Source organism: Lates calcarifer, linkage group LG18 (assembly GCF_001640805.2).
Source record: "Lates calcarifer isolate ASB-BC8 linkage group LG18, TLL_Latcal_v3, whole genome shotgun sequence".
NCBI lineage: Eukaryota > Metazoa > Chordata > Actinopteri > Centropomidae > Lates > Lates calcarifer.
In genome coordinates, this window is record NC_066850.1 from 34224 (window position 1) to 54740 (window position 20517).

The 20517-nt window shown below is 41.4% G+C and overlaps 2 protein-coding genes across 6 annotated transcripts; both read right to left on the reverse strand.

Annotated features, from left to right (window-relative positions):
- Window positions 1-473: 473 nt before the first annotated feature.
- Window positions 474-8134, reverse strand: cdhr5-rs (cadherin-related family member 5, related sequence). 4 transcript variants are annotated; one of them, XM_018689915.2, is made up of 15 exons: window positions 7830-8124; window positions 6526-6625; window positions 5866-6074; window positions 5736-5792; window positions 5572-5664; window positions 5389-5475; window positions 5190-5300; window positions 4838-5002; window positions 4545-4635; window positions 4250-4356; window positions 3969-4169; window positions 3771-3893; window positions 2929-3007; window positions 2128-2324; window positions 474-959 (listed from the first exon to the last, which is right to left on the reverse strand). In XM_018689915.2, the coding sequence occupies exons 2-15, from the start codon at window positions 6590-6592 to the stop codon at window positions 690-692; spliced, it is 1857 nt and encodes a 618-aa protein (XP_018545431.1). In that variant the 5' UTR covers window positions 6593-6625; window positions 7830-8124; the 3' UTR covers window positions 474-689. The 4 variants fall into 4 exon arrangements, with proteins under 4 accessions (XP_018545431.1, XP_050933640.1, XP_018545432.1 ...); XM_051077683.1 differs by lacking the exon at window positions 7830-8124 and adding an exon at window positions 6983-7096; XM_018689916.2 differs by lacking the exon at window positions 7830-8124 and adding an exon at window positions 6830-6973.
- Window positions 8135-10369: 2235 nt separating this feature from the next.
- Window positions 10370-19696, reverse strand: drd4-rs (dopamine receptor D4 related sequence). 2 transcript variants are annotated; one of them, XM_018689935.2, is made up of 5 exons: window positions 19449-19696; window positions 15095-15375; window positions 14637-14749; window positions 12988-13679; window positions 10370-11761 (listed from the first exon to the last, which is right to left on the reverse strand). In XM_018689935.2, the coding sequence occupies exons 2-5, from the start codon at window positions 15332-15334 to the stop codon at window positions 11559-11561; spliced, it is 1248 nt and encodes a 415-aa protein (XP_018545451.1). In that variant the 5' UTR covers window positions 15335-15375; window positions 19449-19696; the 3' UTR covers window positions 10370-11558. The 2 variants fall into 2 exon arrangements, with proteins under 2 accessions (XP_018545451.1, XP_050933642.1); XM_051077685.1 differs by lacking the exon at window positions 19449-19696 and having other exon boundaries at window positions 15095-19244.
- Between the last annotated feature and the right edge of the window lie 821 nt (window positions 19697-20517).

Below are 20517 nucleotides of genomic sequence, written 5' to 3' on the forward strand. Positions count from 1 at the left end.
GCGATCAAAGGGCTGGTTCACAGGAAGTCATAGCAACATCAGTCAGCACCAAACCTGATTCAAAAAAAAATGTGATTTACTGTTAGAGGAACAATCTGCAGCAGCTGTGAGAGGAGACTCACCATTTCACCATGACACCTGACTGCTATGGAACTTCACCTGTACAGAGAGAGTCTGAAGTCTAAAGCCTGAACACCTGAACACCTGGAGACTGGACAGAGGTCCACAGACCAGACCAGATCAAACTGAATTTCATCTGGAGTTCTGAACTGTGGAGGAGCTGAAGTCCAGACCTGCAGCTGAAATGGTTTCTCTTCATACAGGGTGAGTTAAATACAGCTCTGTTTGCTGGCGCCCCCTGTGGCTGAGTTCATCTGTTCAGGTGTGTTCAGGTGGCGAAGAAAGAAGTTTGAAAAATAAAAAACCTTGTGTTGGACCTGGTTTGTGTCAGAAATGAGTCACCGATCATCAGATCATTTATCAGTGTTTTTATTTGTGGATTGATAAAAACAGGTTGTTGAGGGTTTAGGAAAAAAGAGTCTGATTCACATCAGATCGACTTGTTTCTGCTTTCTGATTGGCTGCTGACCATCAGCCTGTCCTAGTAATGTCTCCTCTGATTGGTCTGTTTTCATGTGGTCCCGGGTGTGACGTCATCACTATGAGCAGGTTGAGTCCACAGTCTGTGATCAGTCTGACTCCTCTAGCGTCTGATCACTCAGGGTGTGTGATGATGATGATAGAAGATGAAGAGCTGGTCTGGATCTGTCTGTAGGATCAGTGATGATGATGGTGGATGATGATGATGATGGAGGATGAAGCAGAGACAGTTTCCTGGTGTAAACTCCCTGTCGGCCGTGTAAACTGTCAGACTGCAAAGAAGACTCATAGTGATGGCTGAAAGCTTGGTTGTTGTACAAAGAGTCATCCAGAGAGAAAACAGGTCGACTGGGGTTCACCTGTTCACAGAGAGAGAGAGATTACACCTGTTCACCTGTTCACAGAGAGAGAGATTACACCTGTTCACCTGTTCACAGGTCGTCTGTTGAGGAGCAACGGAGTGGAGGAGGTGGTGGTGGGTGGAGGAGGTCAGGGTGGAGGAGGACAAGGTGGAGGAGGTGGTGGTAGGTGGAGCCATCTGTTCACTTCCTGTTTGAACTCAGTTGTTGGTGTCTCTTTTCCTGAACTGAATCAAACTGAGACACTCTTTGACATGACATGAACCAGCTGTTTCTCACTGTTACCATGACAACAAAGCTCAGGTAACACCTGCCTCAGGTGTGCCCCTCTGGATCGTACCTGAGGGTCGTTCAGGTTGGTTTTACACATCCTCACTGAGGACACGAGTCCTGTAACATGAGGTGCACTCTAGATCCAAGGTCTACCAAAACCTGTGCATCCCCCGACCCCCCCACCCATCTCTCTGTCTGTTTGGATACCTGGGCAGGTTCTACACACCTGCAGCTCAGGTGAACTCACAGATAATTCAAGTTAGATCTAATACAGAAACACAGAGACTGACGTCAGCTACAAACACACGACAGGACGTTCACAGTGACGACCATGACATCAAGTTTAAACTCACCATGTGAAACCACAGTAAACTCTGTTAGAAATCAGGAAAATGTTCTTTAATAATTTATTATCAGTAGATTTTTATCACTGATGCTTTAATGTTTTAGCAGATACTTTTATATATGAGCTATAACCAATAATTATTTTCATCATGGATTAATCTGTTGATGAGTCTCTTGATCAATCCATTTATTGATTTATTGCAGTGAGAATAGTCCTTCACTGTTTCTCTGAACTCAAACTAATGTCTTCAATGTTTCTGATTTTTAGTGAAGTGATGAAGTGGAAATATTCAGAGTACAGATACTTCAAGATACTTGAGTAAATATATTTAGTTACTTTTCACCTTCAATAAATATTCTGGTTTAAACTGACAATAACTGTAGGGACAACGCTCCACATCCAGCACCTACAGATCAGATGATTCAGGTGGTGTTTGTCTCCACCTGTTTGGTCTCTTCATCTGATAAATGTTCCACTATGTTCACCAGCTGCTCTCTGACTGAGCCTTTTTACAGCTGTTTCTCTGTGTGTCAGTGTTTGAGCTCGTACCACATTTGGACATTTTTCCAGAGCGACAGCTGCATGTTCTTCAGGGTCTCTTTGTAAACGTTGTCTCTTCATTGTTCGAAGCAGCAGAAACGCAAGAGCTGATAGAAACATCATCAGGATCATTGCTGCTATTCCTCCTGCCACTCTGCCGTCCACTTCTCCAAACATATGCTGTTCAGTGAACGCACCACTAGGGACTGCAGAGAGGAGAGAGTTAACGTCAGTGAACGCACCACGGGTGAATATCTGTGCCCTTGTCCACTCAAACTGTTCCATAAATTTCAGAGATGCAACTGATGCTGGATCACGACTGAGCTCAGAATCACGGTTCATTAGTTCATCATTAAAAGACAAACAGACTGACCTGAAGACAGTGATGCATTCACTGACTACTGTTATGTCTGTTATCTTATTGTTCCAGTCCAACTGACTGATCAGTTACTGATCAATGAGAAATGAATGGCTCAGAAAAACTAGGTGAACAGAACATAATGTGGATTCTACAGGAATGATACCTGCAGAACTCTGAGAGACCAGGACACTGTGGTCCATGAACACCTGGTCCAGGTGTGTGATCTGACCTGTCAGCAGGTGTTTTATCAGACCAACATTAGTCTTCAGTCACTAAACAGAAATATAATAATAAATGACTGAAACACTGAAATGAAACAGTTGGAATGTGAGAAGATGAAAACTGATGATGTTTTATTGGAGAGGTAAGAGGAGAAGTTTGAAATATCAGCATATCAGTAATTAATAATCCATCTCAGCTGTGACTCTGGTGTGAATCTTTCAGCTCACCTGCTTGTCCTCTCTGCAGGACTTCAATGTCCACTGAAGCTGAAACTTCTTCTCCTGACTCTTCATCTCTGGCCATGACCTGCAGGATCATCAAACATCCAGATTCAACAGGTTTCACTAGAACCTGCAGTTCAGCTGTTCAGGTCCAGGTGTTCAGGTTAAACCTTCTCAGTTTGTTTGTTTCATCCTTCAGAGGTAAAAACCTTTAGATAAATATTCTGTGACTGATGTGAAACTCTGGGTCTGATCTGATGTGGATTCACACTGAGAAGCTTTTAGTCGTAATCCTCATTCTTAATGTCCTGCTGTTAGACACTGATCTGACCTGAGACCAAACACACCAGAGGGACATTTAGACATTATCTAGAGAACATAATGTCCATTAGAAATGACAACAAGACATTTTCACCTGACTACAACTAAAATCTCATTATTTACGATTATTAATTTCTTATTATTATCTAGTATTTATAAATAAAAGCCTTTCATTTCTTTATATTTGAATTATATTTGATTATAATTTCTGTAAACTGTATCGCCACATTATGATCTGAATAAAGAACACATGAGAACACACAGAGGACGAGATAATACAACAATATATATATATATATATATATATATATATATATATATATATATATATATATATATGTACAGTAACAGTACTACAGTAATACACTATGATTCAGACAGTAAACCTTATATATATATATATATATATATATATATATATATATATATATAATTTGTGTCACAGTGAATAGTACAGCATCACTGCAGTGTAGTACAGTATATAAGAGGGTAAACTCACCTGTAGTATATGTGGAAGGTAAACTCACCTGTAGTATGTGTCTGTCGAAGGCATGCAGTTGGTCTGTCCTGGCAATCAGAACCCCCCTCTGGGTGACTTGGTACAGTCCTGATGGAGGATGGAGGGAGTAGTGGATGTTTGGATTCAGGCCCTGTGATTGGACAGCAGTGATGACTCACCAGGTGTGATACAGGTGATAATACAGGTAGTGTTCAGGTGTCCTTACATCAGAGAAGTCGTGGTCTGACACCTGGACCTGTAACACCTGGTTCCCGTAGGTGGAGACGATGGAGGCAGGACTAGAGCTCTGGATGATGAAACCTTTAAAGGTGGTTCTGTTGAAAACCGGAGGGAACATGTTCTCATAGAGAACTCTGACCACGACCGATGCCAAGCTGTACTTCAGCCTGTCATCCACCTGACACACCTGGACAGATGAGGGGGATCAGATAAGACCCTTTTCTCATTGTTATGAAGGAAGCAGTAAACAGGAAGTAGGGCCATTACCATGACGTTGAGTGTGAAGTTCGGTGTTATTCGTCGGTCGTCCACAGCTCGGGTTAACCTGAACTCACCTGTACTGTTGTTGATCACAAACCTGCCCCGATCATCACCTGTCGAAACACGCAGGTAATAGACAACTTCCTGTTGTCTGGTGTCGTCATGTTGAACTGATCTAAGGTCAGCTGGAGACTTTACATGTTGATCAATAAAACTGTTCAAATATTTTATCATCTATAAAATAATCAATAACTTCCTGACACAGTTAGTTTGTAGTTTTCAGACAGGTGATGAACCCCACCTGACAGGATGCTGTAGATCAGAGGAGCGTTGATTCCTCTGTCTCCGTCCTCGGCTCTGATTGGTCCAGGAGAAAACTCCAGAACAACATCCTGAAACACACAAACAGGTAGAAATCAATAAATAGTGATAATTAATAAACACCTGTATACAGGACAGTTTCAGGTGTTCTCCTGGTGTCTCGGGTGTTCACCTGTGTGTCTCAGGTTTTAATTTAGTGTCTCAGGTTTTAACTTTGTGTCTCAGGTTTTAACTTGGTGTCTCAGGTGTTTACCTGGTGTCTTGGGTGTTTACCTGGTGTTTGTGTGTGATGTTGGTGGTGTAGGTGGGGCTCATGCAGACAGGAACACTTGGAGAGACAGGTGTACAGGGCAGGAAGTGAGGATACTGGTCATCTCCGTCCTCTATGTTCACAGTTAAAACAGCCGACGTGTTGAACTTCTCCTTGGTGTGTGATTCCTGTTTCAAAACAAACAAGGTTGAACCCTGTTGTTTGCTCAGTATAAAGCTTCAGTCTTGAGAGTTGCCAGTCTGGTTAAATGGTTTCATTTATATATATTCAGGTATTTGTTTGATATTTAAACCCTGGGTGTGTGATGTCCTAATCAGGGTTACCACAGGTGAGTCTTGTGTATGGCTGAGTTACCTGAGCCCAGATGATGAGCTCCAGGTGAGGTCTGGTCTCATAATCCAGAGGTTTGTTCAGGACTATGTTTCCACTGTTTGGTAAATCAATCCTGAAGAACCAGGCATCAGGCTGCAGGTGACAGGAGAAAGGTGTGTTCAGTTGTCATAAAGACAGGTACGAGATGTGGTCAGAAGTATGTGGACAGGTCTGATCTTACCGATGATTGATCAATAATGTAAGTGATCATGTCTCCGTCTGCGTCGACTGCCTTCACAGTGAAAACCACAGAGTTGACTGCTGTCAGCTGCACACACAGAAAACTCTTCATTATTAATAATCTGCTGCTCCATAGAAACCAGAATCAGAATCATCACATGAATATGTGATGAACATGTTTTACCTCGGTGATGGTGAACGACTGAACCATGTCCTGCAGGAAGTTTGGTCTGTTGTCGTTTTCATTCAGGATCTCCACCAGGATCCTGAACTGACTCTGAGGAAACAGATTGATTCACTGCTCAGGTCACAGTTCGACTCATTAACATCGCTGCACAGGTGACCTACCTGCATGACATCATCCTCATAACAAGTGAGCTCTGCTATCAGCACCGATCCCTGCACCTGAGACAGACACACCTCTGAGTGAAGCTGTATAAAGACACAGGTGTTAGTGTCAGGTGTGTTGCAGGTGTACCTCTCTGTCCAGAACTCTGGACACTGACGTGTTGAGTCTGATGGTTCGACCCTCTAAGTAGAACCAGCCGGCGTTTCCTCCGGTCAGACACAGTTTGACAGCATTTGCTCCTGCATCTCCGCTGATGCTGATGTTAGAGATGAACTGACCTGTCGGACTGTTTTCTTTGACTGACGCAAAGATGTCCGACCCCCCCAGACACAGACTGGCTAAGAACCAGAGACATCACACCTGTTACTGACCGAGGCAGCAAGTATCAATATCTAATACCTGATCAATGACAATGATTAATTCTTTGTGATTTAAATCATTTCACCAGTTTTAGACTGAATTTAATTTAAACTTCTCCTTCAACTGCTTCAACAACATGAGGAGTTTTATCAGAGAAAAAGTTTGATTTATTGATTTGATGTAGATGTATTGATCCAATGCAGATTTATTGATCTGATGCAAATTTATTGATCTGATGCAGATTTATTGATCTGATTTATTGATCTATATGATGTTCATGTCTGACTGATAACAGACGGTAGAGAGTGACAGGAACCAGAGCTGAAAAAGTTCAATAATCATTAATCTCATTAATCAATGAATATAATGAAACCAGCTTCTCTTGTCAGGTGTGTGAGTGAACTGATGAACAGAACAAACAGATCTCACCTGTAACAACATGATAAGATAATCTGAGAACCACCTGCCACAGCAGCAGTCTGCAGGGTCTCAGCATCTTCCTCCACCTCCTCCACCTTCACACCTCCACCTGAACAACACACAAACAACCTGTTTATGAACATGTTGGATATTTGCTCAGTGTCATTTGAGCTGCTGTTCATCCTCTGTTCAAATCACAGCTGATGGAGAATCATCACTGTCGTGCTCAAATGACGTTAAAGCACACCCTCTCGGTTAATATTGCTTAAAAGGACAACGTTACAAACTGTCTCACATCAGAAAATAAAATCACCTCTTTGAGTTTTGAAGCTTTTGTAGGATAATCCAACTGAAACTGAGACATTTAATAAACAGTGAATTAATTTAAAGATAAAAGAGACATCACTGGTTTCATATTCAGTCTGTGTCCTCCAGTAGAAACAAGTAGAAGTCAAAGAGAACTGACCTCAGAACAGTTACAGGCAACAAAACAAAGAATGAGTCAGATTTGTTCATCAGGACGTGGACAGACTGAAAATCAGTAAAACACAGAAAACAAACAGCTGATTCACACGACCTTCAGAGAGGGGGGTGTTCACTTCCTCTGCTGAGTTGTTGTGATCAGAGGATTCACATAAATTGACCAATCAGAATTGAGCTTTGACTGCAACGTGGAGGACATTCATTTATCTGTCTGTCAGCTGATCAACTGGTGACATCACTGTGTTATTTGTGTGTGTGTGAAGTTTTACTGCGTTAGCAGCTAACACACAACACAACTGTCAGTACATCTAAAGTTAGAACCAGAATGGACCTGAGACCTGGGCTCTGATCCAGACTCAGGGCTCAGTTTAGATCCAGTAGTTTTATAATAATGTAAACACAGAGCACATCCACAGACGCCTCCTCAGCAGTATACAGATTAAAACATGAGAAATAAACTGTATGGATGACTATAAATACTCATCCAGTGTTTCTGTCAGAGCAGCTGATTAAACAGAAACAGTTCAATACCGGTGGATTACAGAAGCTTTTATTCTGAAAAACTCCCTGAACAGGTTGGTGTCAGATAAACACTAACTGAGTACTACTGATTAGGTACTGAGTAGTACTGATGAAGTACTGTACCCACAGATTAATGTGAGGCTGCTGAACTCAGCCAGCAGGACTATTATTGATTATTGAGGATTTCTGATCTATTACCTCTGATACACTGAGACATCATATGTGTGAACTGATGATTCTCATGCTGAGGAACAAACTGACATGTTTACATACGTGACCACAAATACATTGTGTGTGTACAGACTGACCTCACTCTCCTGTCGCTCACAGACCGTCGCTGTCTCTCGCCCTCCGTCTGTTCAGGCCTCTCACCTTCATGTTGTCACAGTTTTCGTGTCATCATATTTTCATGTAGCAGCAGCAGAGTCTGAGTTTATTGTTCAGAGAGAACAGATAGCAGCCTGTTGCTGTGTGAGTCTGTGTGTGTGTGTTGTTGTGTAGTTTTGTTGTGTGTGTGTGTGAGAGAGAGAGAGAGCATTAGCAGGGCTTACAGAGTATTACCGAGCAGATAAGTAGGCCAACATGCTGCAGGAGTTTAAACCAACAGGAGGCCTGATACAGGAAGTATTTACTGTAACTGAATTAATACTGCAGTATTATCACAGGGCAGTGTACTGCAGTACAAACAACAATATTAGAATGACTGTTCATCTGTTCATCAGGTGGTTTTTGTGCAGGTGATCTGCCGGGAAAAAAAAAGAGAAAACAAATGTTACAAACAGAGAAAACCAGGACGAACAGCTGCAGCTGTAAAAAGCTGTTTCAGTCACTGAGCTGGATCATCTTCATCTTCATCTTCATCAGAGTGGAAACCTGCTGAACACACTCAGGTGTGAATCCTCTGTCACAGTCACTGACTCTGTCTTCATCCTCACTTTTAAAACCTCCTCCTCCTTTTAAACATGTTTATCCCTTTTTCCATCTTCACCCCCCCTCCTCCCTCCTCCCTCCTCCCACACACACACACACACACACACACACGTGTGTTATTAAAGGTGAGTTTGTTCACTTCACTTGTTGTGTTTCAGCTCAGTCTTTGTTCTGCTGCTCTGACCTTTTCTCATAATTTCAGCTGACTGAACCTCAGCTGTCTGATCTCACGGATGATGATGATGATGATGAAGATGAAGATGAAGATGTTTGTCTGAGATGAGTTACAGATGAGACCAGGTTCAGGAGTCAGACAGAACAAAGCTGCAGAGACCCAGATCCTGGGCCCCCAACCCAGACCACTGAAGATGTTTCACCTCTCATCTGAAAGGCTTTCTCAGCTCTAGAGGCTGGTTGGGGGTTTGGGGGGTTTAACCTCTTGGAGGGGGACCTGAGAGTTGTTGACCAGGTTCTGCCTCAAGTCTTACTAGGCTTGAAGTGCTCAGGGATGTGGTTTTTGTTCAAGATCCTCCTGTTTCAGAGTCTGTTGTTCAGTTTATTGTTGTTTTCTTCTCAGTCTGTTGTGGATATGTGGTCCTGACAGAGCTGATGGAGTTGACGGGGCATCTACAGTACATTTAAAGCTCCACCACTGTCTGACTGTAGAAACTATTTGTGGACTGATAATGATATTCCTGGTGCAGAGCTGAGAACCTGCAGGTGATAATCTGAAGGAGAAAACTGACAAAAAAAACTGTGAAGACAATTAAAAATAAGTCAAACTGAAACAGACAAGTCAAAACTAAAGAAAAACTTCAGAGTCACTGTTAAAATTGGTGGTTTTCTGGAATAGAGTTTCAAATGTTTATTACATATCTCCTTCACAAACGTGTTGACGATCTGAGTGAAAATGAAGCTAACTTCCTGTCAGAGGTCAGAGGTCACTGAGCCGACATCAGCTTTATTAAATCTGTCAGTGACTCATCTCACTTTATCTCCTCCAGGGCTCATGTTAAAGGAATAATCCACTCTAAAACACTGCAGAAAAAATGTAGTTTTACCAGAGTCCAGGTTAACATCCAGAGTCCAGGTTCACATCCATAATTTTCTGATATTTTCAACATATTTTGAACTTTCATCAATTTATAGAAAACAAAATCCATCTTGTTTCCTAAAGAACTTGCTTGCTGTTGTGGTTCAGTTGTGTAAAAATGTAATTTGTGGGAGACAAAGTTGTTTTCAGAGTAAAATGATCAGTTTTCTCGATGGAGTTCTGAACACACGATCATCACATGTTGCAGCAGGAGGATGTATGTGTCTGGTGTTACCATGGTAACTGGCATGTGGTTTCCCAGGCTGTTTGATGGAGGTGATTAAAATGTCCGTTAGTGATGAATCTGCTGCAGAAACACATCACTCATGTTTCCTCAGAAGGTGAAAAATATAATGTGAGGGAGGTTTCAGTTCTGCCCACAGACAGACGTGTCATTAATCTAAAATAATCACCTGAGCGAACAGTTTCACTTGCAAGGCAACAACAATTACACAGTTCAACATGTCACCAGTCGTCAGAAACCGTCACGACGTCAGTCAGACTGGGGAGTCCTGAATCCTGCATTCAGAAAATATTCACACCCCTTCATTTTTTTCACACCCCTATGCTAAAATCCAAAAATCTTTTTTTTTTCCTTCATCAGTCTACAATCAATATCATATAAAGTCAAAATGAGAACATAATTTTAGAAATGTTTGACAGGGACATTTCTTTTCAAATCAGGTCCAGTCAATTGAATTTACCACAGGTGGACTCCAGTCAAGATGTAGAAACATGTCAAAGATGATCCAGAGAAGTGACAGGAACCTGAGCTACAGTTCAAGTGTCATGGTAAAGGGTCTGAATACTTATGTCAAGGTGGAATTTAAGTTTTTCCTCTTTTATTATTTTGCAGAACAATTCTATTTTCACTTTGTCATTATGTAGTAATCATTGTAAGGCTGCAACATAACATGTCTGCAAATAAATGATTATCTACACATCCACTGTCACAACTACAAACAACTGAATCAACAAAGAAACGCATGCATCTATTGTGGTTAATAGGATTATTTTGATATGTTAATTTAAAATGTAAAATGCAACTGAGTGGTTACCTGCATTTCCTCAGAAAAATTATTAGCCACAATCAGTTATTAATATTTTAACATTATTTTTAGGAAACAAAAATCAAAAATATTAATCTCAAACTGAAACCAACAAACAAATGTAAAAGCACAATATTTACATCTGAAATGTAAATACTGAAATGTCTGATTATTTAAATGTTATTAAACAGAAAAGTATTTTCATCTGACTTCATCGAACAAAAACTAATTTCTTTAATTTGTTTATTGTTTTTCATTTAATGACAAAGACTGATGTTTCAGCTACATTTCATCACAGTCACCTTCACTTTACAGATAAAAATACTACAAACAAGATTCTCCTCTTTAATAAACTTCAACAAGCTGTTTCTGTTTGTCTTCAACACAAACTCATGGAAACATTCAGACATTCTTTTTGTTTTTCTGTTTTTTTTTCTCTAGACAACCTTCATGATGTGTGCTAGTAACATTAGTCACAAAAATAGTCATCAACACTTTTCTGTAAAAAGAAATAGAAATAATAAAAACAGATCTGTAAAATCTGCACCATTAAAAACAACATCACCATGAAAATACTCCAACATCAACATTTATATTTCTGCACATGTTCACTCATTTTATGCCTCTGGGCTGAGATGTGGCTGTAATCTGATTACTGCTGCTTTATCAATAACTGACAAATGGTTACAACTTTCAAAATAAGAGTCTGACAAATGAAAAAAAACTTTCATAATAAGAGACAGAGTGTTTCAGTCCAGCTGAGATCTAAACTAAGGCTTTGCTCAGAAACTGTTTCCCTCCACTTGGTGATGAACAGTTTCCAGGACAAGTCTTTGAATGTCTGGAGAGTTTTTAAAAAAGCATTTGGCTCTGCAGATGAGATAATAAAAACATCTAGTCTGAGACTTAGTCTGAGATTCAGTCTGAGACTCAGTCTGAAGACAGTCCTTTTGACAGCTGTAGTTTCATGTCCGACAGCATAGCAGCTTGTGAAAAACATTCCTGAACTCGGCATTGAAGGCGGTGTAGATGATCGGGTTAACGGCACTGTTGACATAGCCGAGCCATGTTACCACTGAGATAAGGGTGGGGCCAATGTCACATGACTGACACAATACCTTGGTGACGTGGACAACGAAGAAAGGAGTCCAACAGGCCAGAAACACACCTGTGACACAAAGAGACAGACAGTCGTATTTATTCTTCTACAACATCTCATATGTTTCTAACTTTTAACTTCTAACTTATTTTGTCTTATTTTGTCACTATTTGCATCGTGCTGGATGTGAAAAGACCTTTACTCATACACAAATGTTTCTCTGAAGCTTTAGTGGATGAGTTAAAAACAAAAATCCAAAGGGATGTGAGCATTTTTAAGTTCAAACTAAATCCACTACAATATATCATCATTTAAAAATATCCTACAGGCAGTTTTTACAGTTTTACTTAAGTGTGATTCTGAGTGTTGAAGTCTTAGTGTCTACGTGGTGTGAAGCTGCTGCTGAGGCAGTAACATGGTTTCCAAGGAGATTGATAGAAGCAGTTTCTATTTTTACTGAGAGGATAACAGCTTTACTCTGTGTTACAGTTAAACACGAGGAACAGTTTGTGTAGTGAACAAACGTCCAGCTGAGAGAGAAGAAAATCTCTCATTTAATGGGAATAAATTCATCAGATACAGCAGAGTTTGTTCTCAGTGTAGAGCTGCAGGCAGTCGAGCTGTCAGAGCATCTCCTGCAGAGAACTCATTATTTCTTTATTTATTTATTCATAGTACATATTCTTCATATTCACTCACTTCCATAATACTGATAGCACTGAGAAAGGCTGAGTGTGTGTAATCATTTTGTAGTAAATGATGTGTAACATTTGTGTTTCTGTTTTAATTTGAATCTAAATGATCATTTCTTGTATAAGAGAACAACAGAAAACAAACTAGATTTCAAAGCTGCTGTGACAAAATACTACTATTACACTGTAATGAAACTGAAACACTGAAGGAATAATTCAGTGTTTTGATTAAATAGTTTTTATGTTTTCTTTGTCAGTGTGAGATGGGTCTGTCAAAAATGATTTTATGATTTTTACATCTGATTTTGAATCTTTGTCCAGCGTGCATCCATCATGTTTTAGTGCTGTGATTATAAATCAGAGGAAACAACAATTTTAAGGCTCCGACCATGAACCACAGAGTCCACAGTTCAGGTCCTGCTGATGGTCTTTGTTTCATGTTGTTCCTCATCTCTGTCAACTACATTCAGCTCTCTGATGAAGATGTGCCCAAAATACTTCCTTAGAAATACTTCTCACACGCCCTCTCAGACCTGCTCCTGACCTGGTTTAGGTCCTGGTTGTGGTTCTGGGACTGTCTCTGGTTGTGGTTCTGGTACTCACCGACGACGACCGGCAGGACCTTCATGGCTTTGCGCTCTCTCCCGCTGACTCTGCTGCTCTTGCTGTTTCTTCTTCCTCTCTTTGCAGCAGCGTTGTTCTTCATCAGGCCGTTCTCTCTGCTGCGTCCCTCCCTCCTTTCTGCGGCGTCTCCCTCCGACACGCTGTCCATCTGCGTCGTCATGGGGTCGCTTTCCGCCGCCGCCACCATCGCCCCGTCCGGCTGCTCCTCCATCACTGGGGTCATTGAGGCCATGGTCATGGAGACAGTGGAGGGGGACGTGGGGCTGAGGCCGGTTGGAGTGGTGTACACCACCTTCTCTGGTCTCCCAGTCGTTGTAGCTTTAGTTCGCCGTAGAGCCGAGCTGAGACGTAAAGAGAGAGTCGGACGACCGGCTCGACCCGCCGGAGATCGGCTGCGACCGCTCCACCGCCGCAGGCCTCGAAACATCCAATAATACAAGAAGAGCATGACAGGGCAAGGCACGAAGAAGGAGCAGACCGACGAGTACACCACAAAACGTTCATCCTCCAGTTTGCACACGCTCGGATCGCGATCTGGCACCTGGTTCAGACCGAAGATGACTGGACTGGCCACGCCCAGAGACAGAACCCAGGTAGCTGTGATGAGGGCCAGCTGACGGACACTGAACTGGTTCCTGTTGTACTTCAGAGGAACCACCACAGCGATGTACCTGCAATACAGTACAGACAGGTGAGACCACCGCCAGGTGAGACCACTGTGTCCCTGTACTGCAGTACAGACAGGTGAGACCACCATGTACCTGTTGTCATCCTTATCAAATGTGTTTGATGGTATTTGTTTTGTTGTTTGTTTAAACAGCTCCAGATGTTCTGATCCAGATGTGTGTGCTGCTACATGTTCGTGTATGAACGTCATATTTGTCATATTAAGTCTCATATCTGAACATCAGTTTTCTAAAAAATAAATGCTCGGTGATCAGTGTAGTTTATATTTATTCATGTTTTATCAGGAAAAAAATGGTGTTTGTACACTTAGTTATGTCTGACTCACTGTTTCATTACATTTCATGCTGAAAACTGTCAGTTGCCACATTAACAGCTGTCATCCAGGAAATCATCCATATCTCACTAACAAGGTGTTAACAGGGTTATCACTGCTCCATAAATATCCATACATTTTATTCATATGTTCACAGATTAAATACAGACGTCTTTTCACTGCCTGGTGGAGAACACTGTCACCTTCAGGGATTTAACTCTGCTCTGTGAAGAGTGACCACGCTGAGAGAAGATTAAAAACACATTTAATGAGAGTAATTTATTTTTAACAGACTGTTCATTAAGATTCATTCAGTGCTCTTTAATAACAACCTTTACTGTATGAAGGAGGAGGAAATGTTCAGTCTCATGACACATTCAGGTCAAACTTTGAAGTTGTCTAATTTGAAAATCGTAATTAGCTCTGCTGCCAATCAAAGCATTTATCTCTTTTATAATGGAGGTCACCGCACTGAGCTGAGAAGCAGCTGATTTATAATTTATATACATGATGAACATATCTCAGATTATCTTCATTTCTCCTCTTGTTGCACGTGAATTCATCTTCTAATTAGATTTAGATCCAGGTTTGACCTCATGTTACAGACACTTTGGACAGGTAAACTCACCTGTCCACACTGATGGCACACAGGTTGAGGATGGAGGCAGTGCACAGCATCACGTCCATGGTCATCAGAGCGTCACAGATGTAGGTGCTCAATGTCCAGATCCCTCCCAGAAACTAAACCAACAGAACAGACACACAAGTCCTCATAAAACACCCTGAACTGCAGCTACACTGTCTAACACTGTCCCCACTGTCTAAATGTTTTCATCCAAAGTGTCCTCAGTGTGCCAAAGTGTGAGTAAAAACTCACAACTCAGTGTAGATGTTGATGTATATAAACATCCTCAGTCCTCACAAACCCTTGTCTTAACCGATGTCAGAGCAGCCAAACAGTTCTCACTTTCCTTCACTTTTTTAAGTTGTATAAGTTTGTAAGGTCTGATGTTGTATCAGTCCTCAGCACCTCATAAACATGTCCTTACTGTGCTGTATTAACTACTGGTCCTCATAAACACTCACCTCTGAGTACACATAGAGTGGCAGCACCAGCACGGCCAGCAGCAGGTCGGCCACCGCCAGGCTGATGATGAAGTAGTTGGTGGCGGTTTTCAGGGAGCGCTCAGTGAGCACGCTTAGACACACCAGGACATTCCCCAGGATGATGACCAGGATCAGGGGGACACCAAGGATCAGGGCCAGGTAGTTGTAGTCCTTCAGGTGAGTCTCACCTGGAGGGCTGCCAGATGTCACATTGTCCATGATGGAGGCCCTGAACACAACAGCTGGGCTGCACTCAACATCTGGACATGACAGAGTTCAGTGTCAGTGTTGACTGAGTTTAACATAGTCAGTGTTGATGATGTGGACTGGTCTCACCTCTCCGTTACCTGTCCCAGGTGTTGGCTCAGTGCTCTCTGTCTATCATCCTAAGCACTTTGATGGAAAAATTAATCTGTGTTCATTGGATTTTTCTCTTCACTCATCATGGTCAGATCTGACTGTGAATAACAAACTACAAACAATTTGTTTTGACACAGTGGATTAATCTGCTGCTAAAAATAGTCCCCAACAAATCAACTGTTTCTTCCTGTTGGTCTTGAGCAAGGAGCAACTGATCTAACTGATCTCAGATCAGCAGAAACTCCACCTCTGATATTTCCCTTCAGTCTCTCTTTTTTCTCATGTTTCTGAAATTCTGCTGTAGTTTGTTGTAGCTGCAGTGAATGAAATCAAAGCCCAGCTGCTGATCTCTGATGGAGGAGGGTGGAGGTGTTCATCTGCAGTAGGTGATTCTTATTGGTTAGATTCAGGTTGACAGGTCACAAAATAAAACCAGGAGAGAGGTAGAAGCAGTTTCTCCTCCCTCAGTGTGGATGATCTGTCACAGCAGCCATATTGTTTCTGATGATAAATGATGACCTCCAGCTCACACACATTATTGCTGAGCATGTCTGGATGTTAATAACAAACAGTCTGATGTTGTGTTTCTGTTTGTGATTCACGCTGAGCCCACAGCGCTGCTCTTATTTTCGCGGTTACATAAGGAAGTGGAGCAGGTTGTATTAAATGTCAGCGGCATTGTTTGGTGAAGTGTCTCCTCTCACAGTGAATCAGATCACAGAGCTGCTCTCATCCTGTGATGCTGCTCTCCAACAGCTTCACCGTTACCATGACGCCCGTGATGAGGACTGACACACAGAAATACACACACTACTTTAACATATGTTAGCCTGAAAGCTAACAACATGTCTATGGCTGAGAGATCTGAAGGTGAACACAGAGGACAACGAGGCCCAAAAGCTCCGTCTGCAGCTGGATGTCACAACACAATCAGACCAAACGACTCCCATCAGGCTGATGAACTGTGGAGCTCGTCACCTCCTGCTGCTCTGCAGCTTCAACTCATCAGATTCTCATCAGCTCAGTTCAGACAACGTTTCTACATTGGCTGTCAATCGGCAGCTTCTCATTGACAGGATGTCGACATCAGACGACAGAGAGCATGCTGGGAGACATTAACCATGAAGCCAGAGAGCAACAAAACAAAAGGATGGATGGAGGTGTGTTCAGTTTGTGTTTCAGCTCTGTCTGAGTAATGTGCTGTTAACAGGCGCTCTGATTCATCACAGCAGGAAGTCTCACTAATAAACACATTCAACTACAGAGCTGCTACCAGAGACACACAGCAGCTCAGCTTCTGCCTCCACTGAAACCTGAAGACCAGCTGAAACCTTTACATAGACCTGAACACCAGCTGAAACCTTTTACAGTCTTACATTATCTTTAGGGTCAGAATATCTTTGTTCTGACAATAGTTGATTCAACTTTCCCTCCAAACCTTCACAGATGTTTCAATGATTTTACAAAGATGTTCTGATGTGAAAACCTGAAGTTTAGATTTGAAAAAAATAGTTTGTTGTATCTGTGAATGTAATCCTTTCAGATTTCATGTTTACATTTATGGCATCTGTTGCCATGGTAACCCACCTGTATGACAGGTGTGGTGACGTCTCAACACACAGGTGTCTGTTGTGATGTTGAGAGGATGATCATTAGCAGCATTGACTAATATCAGACTCTGTGGTGTTTGAGTCAGGAATCAGGTCCAGACTGTGGAGGAGCTTCGCTCCTGTCATCTCTGAAATAACAGATCTCATGTTTTCAGGACGCTCAGAGAAAAGAGGAGGTGGACATGTTAAATCAGAAACCATAGCAACTGACCTGAAGACGTTTACCTCAGAGTGATTTACACCAGTTAATCAGAGCGTGTCACTTGGAGGAGGAGGAGAACTGAATGAGTCTGGAGGTGGAGGACTGAGGAGGTGGAGCATCATATTCTGGGCTGTTTTCCAACAGGAACTCAGAAGTTACTCTTTGTGTTGTAGTTCATTATGAGGGTGGAGTTTTAGTTTACTGTGGTTTATTTACTGTGAGTGGGCCTGACTATTTTATTCTCACTTTAGCCCGAGATACTTTATAACTGTGGTTAGTTTTTATAAAGCAAACACTGAGTCATTACGTCTGTGATGGAAACAGTGATCAGTCTTCAAACCTTCACACCTCACATCCACAGGATTCAGCTGTTTGTTCTGCTTGTTGCAGCTCAGTCACAGTTTCAGCGTAAAGCATCTGTTTTTAAATTTAAATTATACTTTACAGCTCTTTAAAGACATTTTCTGTTTTGATTAAACAAATCTGCATCTAATTAAAATTTGGTGATAGATGTTTTGTCCTCTGCTCAAGTCAGAAGTGAATCAATATGAAGCAACATGTTGATAATCTGAAGCAATGCTAACGATCTAAGTAAGTAAGTAACATGATGATTTGTTGATGACGTGTTGTTGATGTGGAGCGATTCTCTCTCATGGATGATTTGATTCTAAGCAGACATGAGACCAGACGTCAAAGCTACATCGGCGTCCGGTCACTACAACGTGGAGCTGTATTTTTTTTTAAATTATAATTTATTTATATTCTATTTATATTTACAGGATTTTAAAGAATGAACTTTGACACTGATGATGCAGAACCAACTGATCTCTGCTCTGTGGTCCAGTGAAGAGGTGTGTGTGATTGGTTGACTGGCAATAACATCACCAGTGAGTCATGTTTGGTGGGTGTGGCCTTAGCTGCTCTGTAAATGAAGATGAATTAATGTTCTGAGCTGCAGGTGTTCAACAGCTGCACTGCTTTAATATGAGGTCATCAGGTCATGGTCATGAGGTCACGTGACGGGGAGAGGATGCCGACTCTGAACACAGACTATAATCTATAATCCATTAATTAATGATGATAAATAAATGTAACATCTGGTCTACAATCCAGCTGATAAAACATCTGGGCAGAGACATGTTTCTGATATTTTCACAGTAAAAGCCATAGACACACAAACATGCCATGGTTTCATGTCTGAAGGTTAAAGTAGGTTTTTTCTTCAGACTCTGTTTCTGTCTGTCAGCAGCAGGTGTATTGATCATAGCGATCTGTTAACAGGAATGAATCAGCACACTGAGTGGAGTCTGATTCTTCAAACTCTTTACATCCATCAGACAACAACAGCTGTTTATTATGAAATACTGTCTGTTAATCATCAGAGTTTTTGATAATCAACCGACATGAATCATTTAAATATGAACTGTAAACACAATACTTTGTTAAGAACTGACATATCTGCTCCATCTATTGGACGCAAACAACAAACTAACACCAAAGAAAAAATACTATAAATACTACTACTCCTTCACAGTACTACTACTGACCCTTAATCCTTCACTTAAAACCCAGGAGCAGATGTAAAAACATCATGAAAATGTTGAGCAGTGATGTCATGTTCATGGAAGTGGAGCCATGATAAAATAAACTCGGTGAGATGACGTCTCTTTGATAAATAAAACTTTGAACCTGAAATTAAACAGACGTTAGAAACAGAGATCAATTACTGAAGAAAGAAACAAGTTCAAACACACTATTAAAAACAACAGACGCTAAATAAAATGTTGGATTATGAGACTTGGAACAGAACAGATCAGACCAGAACAGAACAGATCACTGATCCAACAAATGGGAAATTACATTTTCTTTTCTCACAACAGGACAGATCAGAACAGATCAGATTACATCAGATCAGCTCAGATCAGAACAGAACGAACAGAACAGATCAGAACAGATCAGCTCAGAACAGAACAGAACAGATCATATTACATCAGATCAGCTCAGATCAGAACAGAATAAACAGAACAGATCAGATCAGAACAGATCAGATCAGAACAGATCATGATCCTTGTTCTCTCGCTGATCCAACAAATTTTTAAAAAGAAGAAGAAAATTTCTTTTCTCACAATAAAGAAAAAACAGAATAAAGATTCAAACTCACAGTTTAGAGTAAAAGATCCTCCTTCAGGAAAAACTCATGTCTGCTCCTCCTGTTCCTTTGCTCTTCTGGTTCTCCTCCCTCAGTCAATTTAGTTTTAAGTAAATCCTCAGTCCTTCTCTCTCTCTCTTCCTTTCTTTATCAGTGTCTCCTCCTCCTGTTTCTCCTTCTCGTCTCCTCTGGTCTGAACTGAAAAAAACTTTTTTCTTCTCATTTATAAAAAGATTCAAACACCATCCCCTCCTCTCTACACCCCCCCCCCCCCCCCCCCTTCTCTCCCCCTCTCTCTCTCAGCATCAGTCTGCCTTTTTCTCCCTCTCTGCTCTCCTCCCTCCCTCTCTCTCTCTCTCTCTCTCTGGTTATTGCTGCTCTCTGATTGGCTGACAGGAGTGATGTAGAAACCCTCCCTGTCTCTCTCTCTCCTCCATCTCAGCGGGTATTTTTTCTTCTTCTCTTTGTTCTGATCTTCCTCTCCTTCTTCTGTGGTGTCTTGCTGATGTCTTCCTGTTGCTTTAGTTATTTAAATATTAAACCTGTGTGATTCCTCTTTACTTTTCTGACAAATACAAACTGACTCTGCAGGAATGTTTTTTATCATTAATATTCATTCATTATTAATACAGTGAGAAGAAAGTTGTAATTTTTCTAGGAACTATTTTATTAATTAACCGTCAGGTCTGACCTGCTCATTCCACCTAAAAAAAACATGGGCAAACAGCACTGCATCAGGCTCATTCCACCTTAAAATAAAACATAGCCAAACAGCTTGCTCCTGTCAGACAGTGCTCAGGGTGAAAACAGGTGGTTAAATGTCCCCTGTGACACCTGGAGGACACCTGATCTGAGGTCAGTCTGCTGTTTATCTGCCTGGAAACAGAGGTAGAGCCTGCTCAGGAATCTGCCCTCAGGTCAGATCCGTTGACTCATTGGTGGCACTGAGCTCTGCTCAGTACTTTTCTTCTTCTTCTTTGTAATTTTGATCAGCTGCTGGTTTCTACAGAACATCACTGAGTGTTTGGAGGAAACAGGAAGTAGATCTGACTGAAGTCAAGACGAATTGTCATTAATCTGT

Excerpts from the sequence above, each read along its gene's own strand:
- cdhr5-rs (XM_018689915.2), bottom strand. The coding sequence starts at position 6,592 with ATGCTGAGACCCTGCAGACTGCTGCTGTGGCAGGTGGTTCTCAGATTA. Across the intron at positions 5,793-5,865 it reads CCAGAGTTCTGGACAGAGAG|GTGCAGGGATCGGTGCTGAT; the intron begins GTACACCTGCAA and ends TGTCTGTCTCAG. Across the intron at positions 5,665-5,735 it reads ATGAGGATGATGTCATGCAG|AGTCAGTTCAGGATCCTGGT; the intron begins GTAGGTCACCTG and ends CTGTTTCCTCAG.
- drd4-rs (XM_018689935.2), bottom strand. The coding sequence starts at position 15,334 with ATGGACAATGTGACATCTGGCAGCCCTCCAGGTGAGACTCACCTGAAG. Across the intron at positions 13,680-14,636 it reads TGTGCCATCAGTGTGGACAG|GTACATCGCTGTGGTGGTTC; the intron begins GTGAGTTTACCT and ends ACTGTATTGCAG. Across the intron at positions 11,762-12,987 it reads GGTCCTGCCGGTCGTCGTCG|GTGTGTTTCTGGCCTGTTGG; the intron begins GTGAGTACCAGA and ends TTTGTGTCACAG.